Source organism: Entelurus aequoreus, linkage group LG12, assembly GCF_033978785.1.
Source record: "Entelurus aequoreus isolate RoL-2023_Sb linkage group LG12, RoL_Eaeq_v1.1, whole genome shotgun sequence".
In the NCBI taxonomy this organism is placed as follows: Eukaryota; Metazoa; Chordata; class Actinopteri; order Syngnathiformes; family Syngnathidae; genus Entelurus; species Entelurus aequoreus.
In genome coordinates this window covers 34491343-34505344 of record NC_084742.1, presented here as the reverse complement: position 1 = coordinate 34505344, position 14002 = coordinate 34491343, and the positions used below count along the sequence as shown (strand labels likewise).

Genomic DNA, 14002 nt, shown 5'->3' with positions numbered 1-14002 from the left:
GGACACAAATTAGTCCCAGGCTTTTGCGGGCCACATAAAATCATGTGGTGGGCCAGATCTGGCCCCTGGGCCTTGAGTTTGACACCTGTGAGTTAGACAATTGTCTGCCCTTACACTAACTTGTTGTCCTGTGCTTTTCATTTCATTCACAAAATCTGGTGTCCACATGAAAAAAAATAGTGGTACTGTAAAAGGCCATGTTCTGGAAAGAGACGTCTGTCCTTGTTGCCATGGTAACCGCAGAGACAAGCCAGAATCCAGACTCAAAAGGCCAGCTGTGTCACAACGCATTTCATCCTAAAATTCTTGGGTTTGGTGTTGTTGCTTTTACTGTTGTTGGGGTTTTACCACTGTTGCCATGTCGACAGGTTCAAACATTCTACCTCCGCAAATGTGCTGGCTTGCCTGCTTTATATAACGGTGATCATGACAACAATAATGATAATAAAATGTTTAGAGAAGTCTCCTGCACCCAGCCTGCCGCCAACTTCTCATTTTTCAGCACTTCCTATGCCGCCTTACAGGTGTGATGCTGGGAATTGGTGTTGATAATATTAACAGCTGCTCGCTCCGATGTGTTGCTTTTAACACACTGTCACATTTTTTTCTTTTTAGGAGTGGGGGGGGGAGTTGCTTCAGGATTACTAGCTAATTATATACCAAAAGTGGGGCCCTTACTTTTCAACACCTAAACCAGGGGTGTCAAACATACGGCCCGAGGGCCGGATCAGGCCCACGAACAGGTTTTATCCGGCCCGCGGGATGAGTTTGCTATATCGAAAAATTAACCTGAATTTTTTTAATGAAAGGAACAGCTGTTCTAAATGTGTCCACTGGATGTCGCAATAGCAATTCTTTGTATCTTTGTAGATGATGCTACATATGTACAAAATAAATCACATGATGTTAGTGCATCAGTCGAGGAAAATGATTGAAACTACATAAATAACATACTGTAATTTGATTTTGATATAATTTTTTTAATCTTGATGGATTGAAAATGAACACCAATGAGTTGACTGATGAACATTATCACATAATTTATTCAGAAAGTGTAAATAACGACAAATATAAAGATAGAATACTATTAACCGGCACATGTAAGTTTAAAAAAGCAAAACAACAACATTATGATTTGTACATTTTCAGAATTGTGTTTGTTTTATTTTTAAACAAAGAAAACAATCTGAAGTTGTCTTTAGTTTTAAGTTATTGTGCCGTCATTTTACCCGTCCGGCCCACTTGGGAGTAGATTTTTAAAATGAGTTAAAATGAGTTTGACACCCCTGTCCTAAACAAATGCAAACAAAAAAGTGAACATTAGTAGATATTGATACTGCATTGATCCCAAAGGAAATTCAAGTGCACCCACCCCAACTTTGTTCCGATCAGAATATTATATGCTGCCGATTCCGATACCCATCATCCACGAGTGAATTTGTTCCGATCAGAGTTAAATGCTGCCGATTCCTGCCCTGGTGGCTGCCTGGACCTCTTTCAGAGATGTGTGAAAATGGAAAAAAATGAAAACATTTGTATATTTTTTCTTTTAATATGGTTCCTGTAGGACAGGGGTCACCAACGCGGTTCTCGCAGGCACCAGGTCGCCTGTAAGGACCAGATGGCCCACTGGCCTGATGTTAAAAAAAAAATATATATATATATATATATTTTTAAATCAACAGAAAAAACACAAGATACACTTTCAATCAGTGCATCAACCCAAACACCCCCCCCGCCCCCCCCCCCCCCGTCCCCGTCCCCCCCCCCCCCCGTCCCCCCCATGCACACTCATCCACACCCACTCACACAAAAGGGGTTATTTCTTTCTGCTACCAATATTCTGCTTCCCACAACATAGACAACACATCTGCAAGGGACACAGTCCCTGAAGCACACATGATTGTATGTGCTGCTGGTCCACTAACATTTTCATTAATTACTATTTTTTTATGTAATTATTTTTATATTTTTTTACTTTGTTTTTTATCCAAGAAAATGTTTTTTATTTATTTATCTTATTTTTTTTTTTTTTTTTTTTAAAAGACCTTATCTTCACCAGACCAGGTTGTCAATGAAATTAGATTTGTTTAAAGGGTTTTTAAAACCATGTCCAGTCCAGATAATGTCCAAGTCGGACTCAGCAACACACACCTTCATTCATGTACACAGAAAAAATTAGGGAACACAACAGATTGCATATAATTTATAAACAAAATTACATTTTCAAAATAAGCATTTATGTACAGTCCAGGTTATGTCCAGGTCACTCAAATTAGGGAACACAACAACAGATAGCATATAATCTATAAACATAATTATACTTTCAAAATAAGCCTTTGAGGACCTCCCATCTTTTTTTATGTTTTTTGGCATCATTATCATTGTCAACCATGTAACTTTCTAAAGTTAAAAAATACTGAAAAATGTTTTAAAGAAAGTAATACTAAGTGAGTATCTGTTTTTGGCCTTAAAAATAAACCTTTACCGAGTACTATAATTAAATTGACTAAATCATGATTGTCAATAAACTCTCCTAAAATAACAGAAACCACATCAAGCTTCATAAACACACCAATCCTTAAACACATTTTTTCAACTTCCACCCAAAACGAAGACACAATATGACAATACCAAAACAAATGCAGGGTGGATTAAGACTCCTGACAACAAAATCGGCAATCATCTGACTCTGTCATATTCCATAATTTTAACATTTTCCCCGTGGGTAAGAAGTTATAAATAATTTTAATTTGAAAATAACGATTTTGCACATCGATAGTAGTTTTATAGATTAGTTTGAATATTGCATCCCATGGCAACGGGCAGTCAAAAAAGTCCTCCCATTTTCCATATGTGTTGTATGGGACAGCCTTCAAAGATTTCTTTATTAAATAAAAAATTATATATGTTTCTATTTATTTTAGTTCCTTTTTGCCAACTAGAATTTCTTATTAGAGGTTTACAAACTAATAATTTAGTAGTTCCATAATTAATTATTTGTTTCCATATTTTCCCAATTACTCCAGTTAGTTGATTAAATGAAAAGCTTGAGCAAGCATCACCATACATAGTTCTAAATTCATCATATTTCATAATTTTACCATTCTCATTGATAATATCATTGACAAAAATGATTCCTCTTTCAAACATATTTTTCCAAAAGAAAGGCTTTCCATCTATTACAGTATTAGAGTTCATCCATATTAACTGCTGCAAAATATCGTCTCTTTTTTCTGGCACATAAAATTGAAAACACCACCATGAGTGGATTGTTTCCTTTATGAACCCCGCCATGTTTCCCAGCAGACTCTCTACATAAGAAAAATGGGAGGGGATCACTTGTAAAAAAGGATACCATTTCTTTTGATACAGTACATGTTTTTTGTCCAACAGGACACTTGTGTACCACTCAGTGTTTAAATACATCTTTGGAACAATTGATGCTTTTAAAGACAGACACATAGCTTCAAGGTTGAGAAGTTTCAGGCCCCCATATTCATACTCATTGTACAAAACCTTTCATTTAATATTTTCTGGTTTGCCGTCACAGACAAAATCGAAGACCCTCCGCTCATAAATCTTAAAAAAGTTTTGTGATGGAGCTGGTAATGACAAAAACAAATAAATAAATTGAGGAATAATTAACGAGTTGACAATAGATATTTTACCATACAAGGTTAAGGATTTCTCTTTCCATAATTGCATAATTTTGTCCAGCTTTCTTAGTCGATTATCGTAATTTACTGAGCCTAGATCTTCCAGATTCTCTGGGACAACAACACCAAGTATGTTAACTGGTCCAGCTGTCCACAAAACAGGCACTTTGTATTTCATTCGAATGGACGTTCCCTTTAGATTTCCGATCCTTAACATTTTACATTTATCATAATTAAGCTTAAGGCCAGATTGCTGTGAAAATATGTCCAAAAGATTAAGAAAGTTCCGCAAACAATGAGGAAAAATCTTATCTTTGTGAATCAGCCTTTTCTGACATGAACTTTATCAAGAACAAACACAGAACACGCCTCACTGATGCACATCTGCAAGACTCACTCAGAGTTGCAGTGTCAAGTTACACACCAGAGTACAACACACTAGTTAACAGCATGCAATGCCAGGCTTCCCACTAACTGACAAAGAAACAGATAACAGATTTGGTGTCCAGTTCAAAGTGTGACATGATTTAAAAAATTGAGAGTTGACTTTTGTATTTTACATGAGTTATTATTTGTACAAACATGGTGCAAAGTAATTCATGATTTGTTAAAAAATGTTAGTGGCTAGCTAGTTAAAATGGGATATTGTGATTTCACAAGACTGTCTTAGAAGTGATCATTTGAAAATGTTCAATTTGAAAAATGTGCACTTAGAGAAAATATAAAAATAAAGTGTTGCATATTGATATTTATCTGTTTCTATATATATTTATTGTGAGAAATCATTAAGATGATCAGTGTTCCCACAAAGATAAATATCATTAATTATTAATAATAACATAGAGTTAAAGGTAAATTGAGCAAATTGGCTATTTCTGGCAATTTATTTAAGTGTGTATCAAACTGGTAGCCCTTCGCATTAATCAGTACCCAAGAAGTAGCTCTCGGTTTCAAAAAGGTTGGTGACCCCTGTGTAGGAGAACAAAAATGACACAAACCTTCCTAATTGTTAGAAATCCCACGGTTGATATTAAACATGCTTCACTGATGAGTATTTGGCAAGCACCGTTTCAGCGATCCTTGAACTCATCGTAGTTTGTTTACATGTACAACTTTTTCCGAAGCTGCCACAGAAAGACGTGTTTTACGCCACTCCTTTTTTGTCTCGTTTTGTCCACCAAATGTTTTATGCTGTGCGTGAATGCACAAAGGTGAGCTTTGTTGATATTGACTTGTTATGGAGTGCTAATTTAGGCATATTTGGTCAGTGCATGACTGCAAGATAATCAATGCTATTTAAGCTAGCTGTATGTACATATTGCATCACTATGCCTTGTTTGTATGTACATTTGAGCTCATTCAATTTCCTTTACTTATGTCCTTGTGTATTTAATTTATATTTGTATGTCTCATGACACATAATCTGTATGTAATATTGGCAGCATTTCTCATAGTTGTTTGTGTGCCATGTTGTTCCAGACCACAGCAAATGTTACCCAGCTTGCAAAGGTTGTAATAAATCCTTTAGAAGAAGACCGCCTGCCGTTTCCTTTAACTTGGACACACACATCTGTACCATTGGCCATTCTAAGCCAGTAATTTCCAGGCGTTTTCCAGGATTTACTAATGATTTCCAATGTTGGAAAAATGTGTACAATAAAAATTAAAAAACAACATTTCTGTCAACAAAGATTTGTGTCAGCCTTTGATAGTTGGCAAATTTAGCTAATATAGACACTTACATCATGTGTTGCCTTCATGATAACACCTTTTAATTTTTTGCGGCTTCAAACAGATTTTTGTTTTCGTATTTTTGGTCCAATATGGCTCTTTAAACATTTTAGGATGCCGACCCCTGGGCTAGCCAGTGTGATGGGCCAGGTGTGCCTTACTAAAACCTCACTCTCCGACGACTTCAAGAGTAGTGCTGGCTGCTGGAATGGCAGCTTGGTCTTTTGGCTCAGTGGTCAGCACACTCGCCTCTCACGCTAACGACCAGGGTTTGCTTCCCCGTGCGGAATGTGTTAAAAAGGCACGGGGGCTGACTGAACTAGCTGAGTTACATCAATACCAATACTGGTTTAAGTTTATTTCGAACATGCATCTACTTCTGTTTAGAACATTTTCGAAAAGGAGTACTTTGTTAACACTTTTTCTTAAAAGTGAATCATCTTAGTACATTGTTTGACTTCTTTGCTTAATCCTTTCCATCATTTAATTCCACATACTGATGTACTAAAGGTTTTACATGTTGTACGTGCACACACATCTTTCAAAATGCATTTTTCTCTGGGGTTATATTTCTCCTAAGTAATCTGCATATATAGTTATTGTATACTTGTCCTGTTTTAAATGGCAAACAATATACTTTTGTTCTATAAAAGTGTTATAAATCAAACCAGCTAAAAGCCAGTTAGATCACTGTACGGACGAGCATCGAAAATACTGGATAAAAAAAAACAAGACAATACCACCATTGTAACATTCTCTCTAAATATAACATACTCAGTTTTGAACATATAATTGTTATGTTTCAAATAATCCACAATGCTGCCCCCCCTTTGAAGAATGTGATGCTCTGCTCTGAGTCTAAAGCCGGGGCCTTAAGGTTGGCTTCCAAAGGGACGGTTAATATTTACACAAAATATTAATCTTGCCCAGTCTGCTTTCTGTACTGAAGCAACAACAGACTGGAATACGCTAGCCACACACCTGGAATAAGATAACAAATTACAATAGTCTTACTTTTCTTGCAAAAGATTGGTTATTGAGCAACCAATGTTGCCCACATTGACCCATGGATAGTCTTTCAATACAACATACAGTATGCAGCGTGGTGAGTTTGGCAATGGAAGACTGTAGTATTTTACCAGAGAATCATTGGAGTGTTTTTGGTTTAGCTTTTAAATGTATGCATTCATTTACTCACTGAATAAATTATAGGTTTTGAGCTTGTTTTATAAACCGTAAATCGTTGCAAATTTTAAAGTATGTTTATTTATTTATTTATTCATGCATTTATTTATTTATATTCTAACCCTAACCTCAATTATTTATTTATGCAATGTATGTTTTATTTTATTTTATTTTATGAATTGAAGTGCTGGGGTGTGTATGCTACTAAACGTGAATGGTGCAAGACGATGTGTAGAATTAACAATGTAAATGTTACCAGTGGTTGTTGTAAGTGCGTGTTGGGTGAATCCTTCGTCAGACCAAAGGGGCTAGGCGAGAAGGCAGTCCGTGGGCAAGCAAGAGGTCGGGGGCTGGAGAGAAGCAACGAGGTCTGTGTCCAAGCAGGGGTCGAGGATCGAGGGAGGCAGTCCAGAATCCAGAGGGAAGTCGAGGCGCACAGCTCGATCGCGGGACACAGGGAAAACACAGCGGGGAACACAAGGGACATAAGACACAAGCACAGGGAAGACACAGAGAGAGCAAGTACGCAGGAGGGAAGCCAGAGACGGGATGCTTACTATGAAGAGTGAACTACGTTCCGGCACTGGATCTTCGGGTCTGCTGGTCTTTATGCTGTCTGTTTTCATTAGTCCCAGGTGCGCTGATTAGTGATTGCTTGCAGATTTGCAAGCGTGATGCCGTGATGCGGGCAGAGCGAGCAGGGGCGTGTCCCGGCGCGCTTCTAGCGGAGGTGCCAGCAGAGCTTGCAGCAGAAGACATGCGGTATTGCGCATGTGCCGTGACAAAAAATGAATAAAACAATTTGTGTTGATTTTTTTTCTTTTTATCAAAATGAGGAAGCCAGTATTGGTGGCTACAAGGTGCACATTTTGTGGTGCACATATTTTCTATGCAGGGTTTGCAGGATTATACTGCATGATACTGATAACATCTTCTCCGGGGGTTACACATGCCTCACCTGGCATGGCATTATTTGAGAAGAACTGAATCAAGGACACCTGTGCACTCGCTCATTGTAGCCTGTGGAGTATAGCCTGCCATGTTTAACTTCTGTAAATGACTACAATGCAGCAAAAGATCAACCTTATGTGCTAATTGGAGGACATTTAGATGTTAACTCGCTGTCCAGCTTTGCACAAGTAAACACTCTGCAGGACTTTTGCAACGGAGCTTGTATCTGAGATTTGAGATGCAAGCCGATATCATCCGATACTTGTTCTTTTGCTGACAATAGACTGATATGAGGGCCATGCTCTAGTCCGGGGGTCAGCAATCTGCGGCTCTCGAGCAGCATGCGGCTCTTTAGTGCCACCCTAGTGGCTCCCTGGAGCATAATTAAAAAAGGATTGAAAATGGAAAAAGATGGGGGTAAAATTATTTTTTTGTTTTAGTATGTTTTTTTTGTTTGAGGACAAACGTGACACAAACCTTCCCAATTGTTAGAAAGCCCACTGTTTAATATGTTTGTGTGTATGCTTCACTGATAAAAGTATTTGGTGAACATCGTTTTGTCCAACTAATTTCGGCGGTTCTTGAACTCACCAAAGTGTGGTCTGTGACGCAACAGTTTGTTTACATGTAAAATCTTCCACTCCTTCTCATTTTGTCCACCAAAAGTTTCATGCTGTGCGTGAATGCACAAAGGTGCGCTTTGTTGATGTTATTGCCTTGTTGGAGTGCTAATCAGGCTATTTAAGCTAGCTGTATGTACATATTGCATCATAATGCCTCAATTGTAGGTATATTTGAGCTAATTTAATATACTTTACTTGTATCCTCTTTGTATATAATTTAGTTTTGCATGTCTCATGACACGTTATATGTATGTAATATTGGCTGCATTTCAGATAGTTCTTTATGTGCCATGGTGTTCCAGACCACAGCAAACATTACCGAGCTTGCCAAAGATTGTTATAAATCTATTAAAAGAAGACAGCCCGCCGTTTCCTTTAACTTGGACACACACATCTTCACCTTTGGCCATTAAAAGCCAGTAATTTCCAGTAGTTATCTCACCTTCTGAGTAGCCTCTGATTTACTAATGGTTTCTAATGTTGTAAAAATGTGTAGAATAAATATTAAATTTCAACATTTCTGTCAACAAAGATTTGCTTCAGCCTGCAACACAATCGTTTTGATAGTAGGCTATTATAGCTAATATAGACACTTATGTCATGTGTTGCCTTCATTATAAGACTTATATACGGCTTTTAATTTTTTGTGGCTCCAGACTGATTAGTTTTTTGTATTTTTGGTCCAATAGGGCTCTTTCGACGTGTTGGGTTGCCGACCCCTGCCCTAGTTTTAGCAACCCAACAATTTCCCTTGTGGATCATTAAAGTTTGTCTAAGTCTAAGTGACCATAAGTCATATACCGTTTGCCCAATGCTGATAAACCTTTGAGGATATTCTAAATGACATGTATGCTACAAAGACTCCCTTGAAGTGTTGGGTCAGGACAATGTGGCGTTATAATGGTATCAAATAACTATTTAGCCTGTTTGCGCGTGACACTTCTCAATTATGTTTTTCATCTGGCCGCCGTGAGTCATCTGTCATTTGTGTGTCTTCAAGGTGTGTGTTTGTGTGTATGTTCAAGAGAGAGAGAGAGAGAGGTCAGATGAATTTGTAGTGTCAATATTTGCCCGTTCCCAAAAGAGTTGTGCGAGTGCAGAATTGAAAAGCAGAAGTGAGGTATCACGTTGAGTCGTTCCAGCGCGGTGTTAGGTTCCCGCCGTGAATGTAAGGAGTGGACGGCCTGTTCTGACGGCCCACAGAACAATCCTGTTTAACAAGCTCTAAACGTGCTCTTTGAACGCCCCTTCCTTTTCCAAGAGACTCCACTTGCGTCAGGCCTCACGTGTAGACCACCATCAGGACCTCCACGGGGTCCACTCCTGTGTCCGCGTTAACTTTCGGAATGTGGAGTAAAGGATGATAATGAGGTCAGCAGAGAGGCGCTGACAAGAGTACACAACAGTTGTGCGCTCACACAACACTAAAGGTTCGTCATGGGTAGATTTGGATTATTTATCTTAATGGAAATACAAACCCTGTTTCCATATGAGTTGGGAAATTGTGTTAGATGTAAATATAAACGGAATACAATGATTTGCAAATCCTTTTCAACCCATATTCAATTGAATGCTCCACAAAGACAAGATATTTGATGTTCAAACTCATAAACTTTTTTTTTTTTTTTTTCAAATTATAATTAACTTAGAATTTCATGGCTGCAACACGTGCCAAAGTAGTTGGGAAAGGGCATGTTCACCACTGTGTTACATGGCCTTTCCTTTTAACAACACTCAGTAAACGTTTGGGAACTGAGAAGACACATTTTTTAAGCTTCTCAGGTGGAATTCTTTCCCATTCCTGCTTGATGTACAGCTTAAGTTGTTGTATTTTAGGCTTCATAATGCGCCACACATTTTCAATGGGAGACAGGTCTGGATTACAGGCAGGCCAGTCTAGTACCCGCACTCTTTTACTATGAAGCCACGTTGATGTAACACTTGGCTTGGCATTGTCTTGCTGAAATAAGCAGGGGCGTCCATGGTAACGTTGCTTGGATGGCAACAGATGTTGCTCCAAAACCTCTATGTACCTTTCAGCATTAATGGCGCCTTCACAGATGTGTAAGTTACCCATGTCTTGGGCACTAATACACCCCCATACCATCACAGATGCTGGCTTTTACACTTTGCGCCTATAACAATCCGAATGGTTCTTTTCCTCTTTGGTCCGGAGGACACGACGTCCACAGTTTCCAAAAACAATTTGAAATGTGGACTCGTCAGACCACAGAACACTTTTCCACTTTGTATCAGTCCATCTAGGGACGGCGTGGCGAAGTTGGTAGAGTGGCTGTGCCAGCAATCGGAGTGTTGCTGGTTACTGGGGTTCAATTCCCACCTTCTACCTTCCTAGTCACGTCCGTTGTGTCCTTGGGCAAGACACTTCACCCTTTGCCTCTGATGGCTGCTGGTTAGCGCCTTGCATGGCAGCTCCCGCCATCAGTGTGTGAATGTGTGTGTGAATGGGTAAATGTGGAAATACTGTCAAAGTGCTTTGAGTACCTTGAAGGTAGAAAAGCGCTATACAAGTATAACCCATTTATCATTTATTTATTAATCTTAGACGAGCTCAGGCCCAGCGAAGCCGACAGCGTTTCTGGGTGTTGTTGATAAACGGTTTTCGCCTTGCATAGGAGAGTTTTAACTTGCACTTACAGATGTAGCGACCAACTGTAGTTACTGACAGTGGGTTTCTGAAGTGTTCCTGAGCCCATGTGGTGATATCCTTTACACACTGATGTCGCTTGTTGATGCAGTACAGCCTGAGGGATCGAAGGTCACGGGCTTAGCTGCTTACGTGCAGTGATTTCTCCAGATTTTCTGAACCCTTTGATGATATGGTATCATGGTAGATGGTGAAATCCCTAAATTCCTTGCAATAACTGGTTGAGAAAGGTTTTTCTTAAACTGTTCAACAATTTGCTCACGCATTTGTTGACAAAGTGGTGACCCTCGCCCCATCCTTGTTTGTGAATGACTGAGCATTTCATGGAATCTACTTTTATACCCAATAATGGCACCCACCTGTTCCCAATTTGCCTGTTCACCTGTGGGATGTTCCAAATAAGTGTTTGATGAGCATTCCTCAACTTTATCAGTATTTATTGCCACCTTTCCCAACTTCTTTGTCACATGTTGCTGGCATCAAATTCTAAAGTTAATGATTGTTTGAAAAAAAAAATATATTTATCAGTTTGAACATCAAATGTGTTGTCTTTGTAGCATATTCAACTGAATATGGGTTGAAAATGATTTGCAAATCATTGTATTCCGTTTATATTTACATCTAACACAATTTCCCAACTCATATGGAAACAGGGTTTGTACATCGATATAGATTTTGCAGCCTTGTTTTATGCTTTACACTAACATGTTGCTGTACAAATACATAATTGTATTGGAGGCCCCATCCATTTTTTATGATGATGTCATCTGGTCGTCAAATGGTCTCCTGTCACTTTCATTTACTCTGACTACCAATCAGGAGGAAACCATTGTGTTGCTCACAAACGCACACCGGCCCTGATTTTTGTTGTCGGCCAAATAAACAAACCGTCATTGTTTACCACTCGCTCTGTTACCATGGCGATTGGAAACACGCGGGTCGGTCGCCATGGCAGCAGGTGGCAACACCAGCACTGGCATCTATAGAACCCACACGCTTTTCCTGCCTCATTAATGACCCGTATACAAAAAGCCAATTGGCAACTGTGAAAATCCAGCCTATTTGTAGTTTTTCATAATATGGTTTATAGCATGGGTCCCCAATCGTTTTGATTTTGGGGTAAAAAAAATTGCCGGGCTGTGTATATGTATGTATATATATATATATATATATATATATATATATATATATATATATATATATATATATATATACCGTATTTTTCGGAGTATAAGTCGCTCCGGAGTATAAATCGCACCGGCCGAAAATGCATAATAAAGAAGGAAAAAAACATGTGTAAGTCGTACTGGAGTATAAGTCGCATTTTTTGGGGAAATGTATTTGATAAAACCCAACACCAAGAATAGACATTTGAAAGGCAATTTAAAATAAATAAAGAATAGTGAACAACAGGCTGAATAAGTGTACGTTATATGACGCATAAATAACCAACTGAGAACGTGCCTGGTATGTTAACGTAACATATTATGGTAAGAGTCATTCAAATAACTATAACATATAGAACATGCTATACGTTTACCAAACAATCTGTCACTCCTAATCGCTAAATCCGATTAAATCTTATACGTCTAGTCTCTTACGTGAATGAGCTAAATAATATTATTTGATATTTTACGGTAATGTGTTAATAATTTCACACATAAGTCGCTCCTGAGTATAAGTCGCACCCCCGGCCAAACTATGAAAAAAACTGCGACTTATAGTCCGAAAAATACGGTATATATATATATATATATTCAGAGTGAGATGATGTCACGTTATCGATGGGAAAATGCATTTTTAGACAATATGATTTGCCTGAGCGGCTTTTTTTTTAAACTTGGGACTTCCCGCAGGCCGGATTTTGGACACTGGCGGGCCGGATCCGGCCGTAGTTTGGGGACCCCTGGTTTATAGCTTTCCAAGTTTTGGGGCATTGAGCTCAAAATCATAACATTATAACTATCTTTAAGGAGATAATTCAACCACTCCGTGTTTGAATGATGCTTGGATGTGATTGGACGCTGCACCTGCCTGATCAAACACATACAGTACACACTCGTCTTCAATTCATCCGCTGGAAATGTACTTCTTTTTTTGACACGTTTTCCGTCACAATGGGGCGTGTGTGTGAGTGTGTGTGTTAATGATTTATCAGAGGAACAATGGGACATTTTGAAGAAGTGTATATTTCATTTATTGTACACAGAAAAGAGAAAAGATGGCTGCTTCAGTGTGTTCTTGCTCACACATGGCTGGGAGTGTGTGGAAGGGTGTAAATGATGTAAGAAGGATGAAGAAAGATGTTTGCATGTGCTGACAAAACAAGCCAGGCAGGTTTCAGGGGGCGCATGCACGCACACACACACTCACATGCACGCTCTAAGGTAAATTGTACACTTTTGTGTAAGCTTGCAAACTACGTAAGTCAATGTGGCTCACACACACACACACACACCGACAGTGAGAGTATTTTCTGTCTAACAAATAAATATGTTCTTATTCAAACTTTGACCTTGTAGTTGAACTGCAGCGGATTTAATGAAAATCCAAAAACAACCAGCCTTCAATTGACTTTCATTGAGGGGCAGAAAAGCATGATGGGATGTGGAGTTTCATGGTTGTTATTCTTTGCTGTATTCCACCCAGACGGTGGGATGTGCCATGAGCTGTCATCACTTTCCTGTCGGCCCCTAATTTCGTCATGTCTGCCCATCACCTCTGTGTCTTGGTCGCCCCGCCTCTCACGCCACTCTCGTCCAATTGGCTATTGGGATGCACGTGATGGACAGCGCCTCGCCGGCCAATGACAGCAAGGCACTCTCTTTCCTGGAGGACAGAACTAATATGGAGGGACCACCACCACCGCCGCCGCCGCCGCCGCCTCCACCGCCCCCGCCGCCGCCACCTCCTCCTCCCCCCTTGCTCCCCACACCGGGAGACCCCACAGGAGGCCTGAGGAGCAAGAAGAGGGTGAGAAGCTTCTTCTGGAAAACCATCCCAGAGGAGCAGGTATGGATTTGTATGTGGTAGAGTTGAACACAGCAACCCAACATATACAGTATCTTACTGTTTGTATTCCAGTACATCTTGTCAAAGGACAAAGTCAACTTGGATATACTTTAGAGTAGTCAATGTACAGCTTGTGTAGCGATATAGATTTACTAGCCTCTGAAAATTAGTCA

The 14002-nt window shown here is 39.3% G+C and overlaps 1 protein-coding gene across 1 annotated transcript in view; it reads left to right on the top strand.

Moving 5' to 3' along the window:
- LOC133662089 (FH2 domain-containing protein 1-like) overlaps positions 1–14002 on the top strand; it is a 38459-nt gene that overhangs the window by 2656 nt on the left and 21801 nt on the right. Inside the window, exon 2 of the mRNA XM_062065765.1 lies at positions 13467–13829. Within this exon, the coding sequence (XP_061921749.1) occupies positions 13593–13829 (237 nt within the window). The 5' untranslated portion in view covers positions 13467–13592. The remainder of the gene's footprint in view (positions 1–13466; positions 13830–14002) is intronic.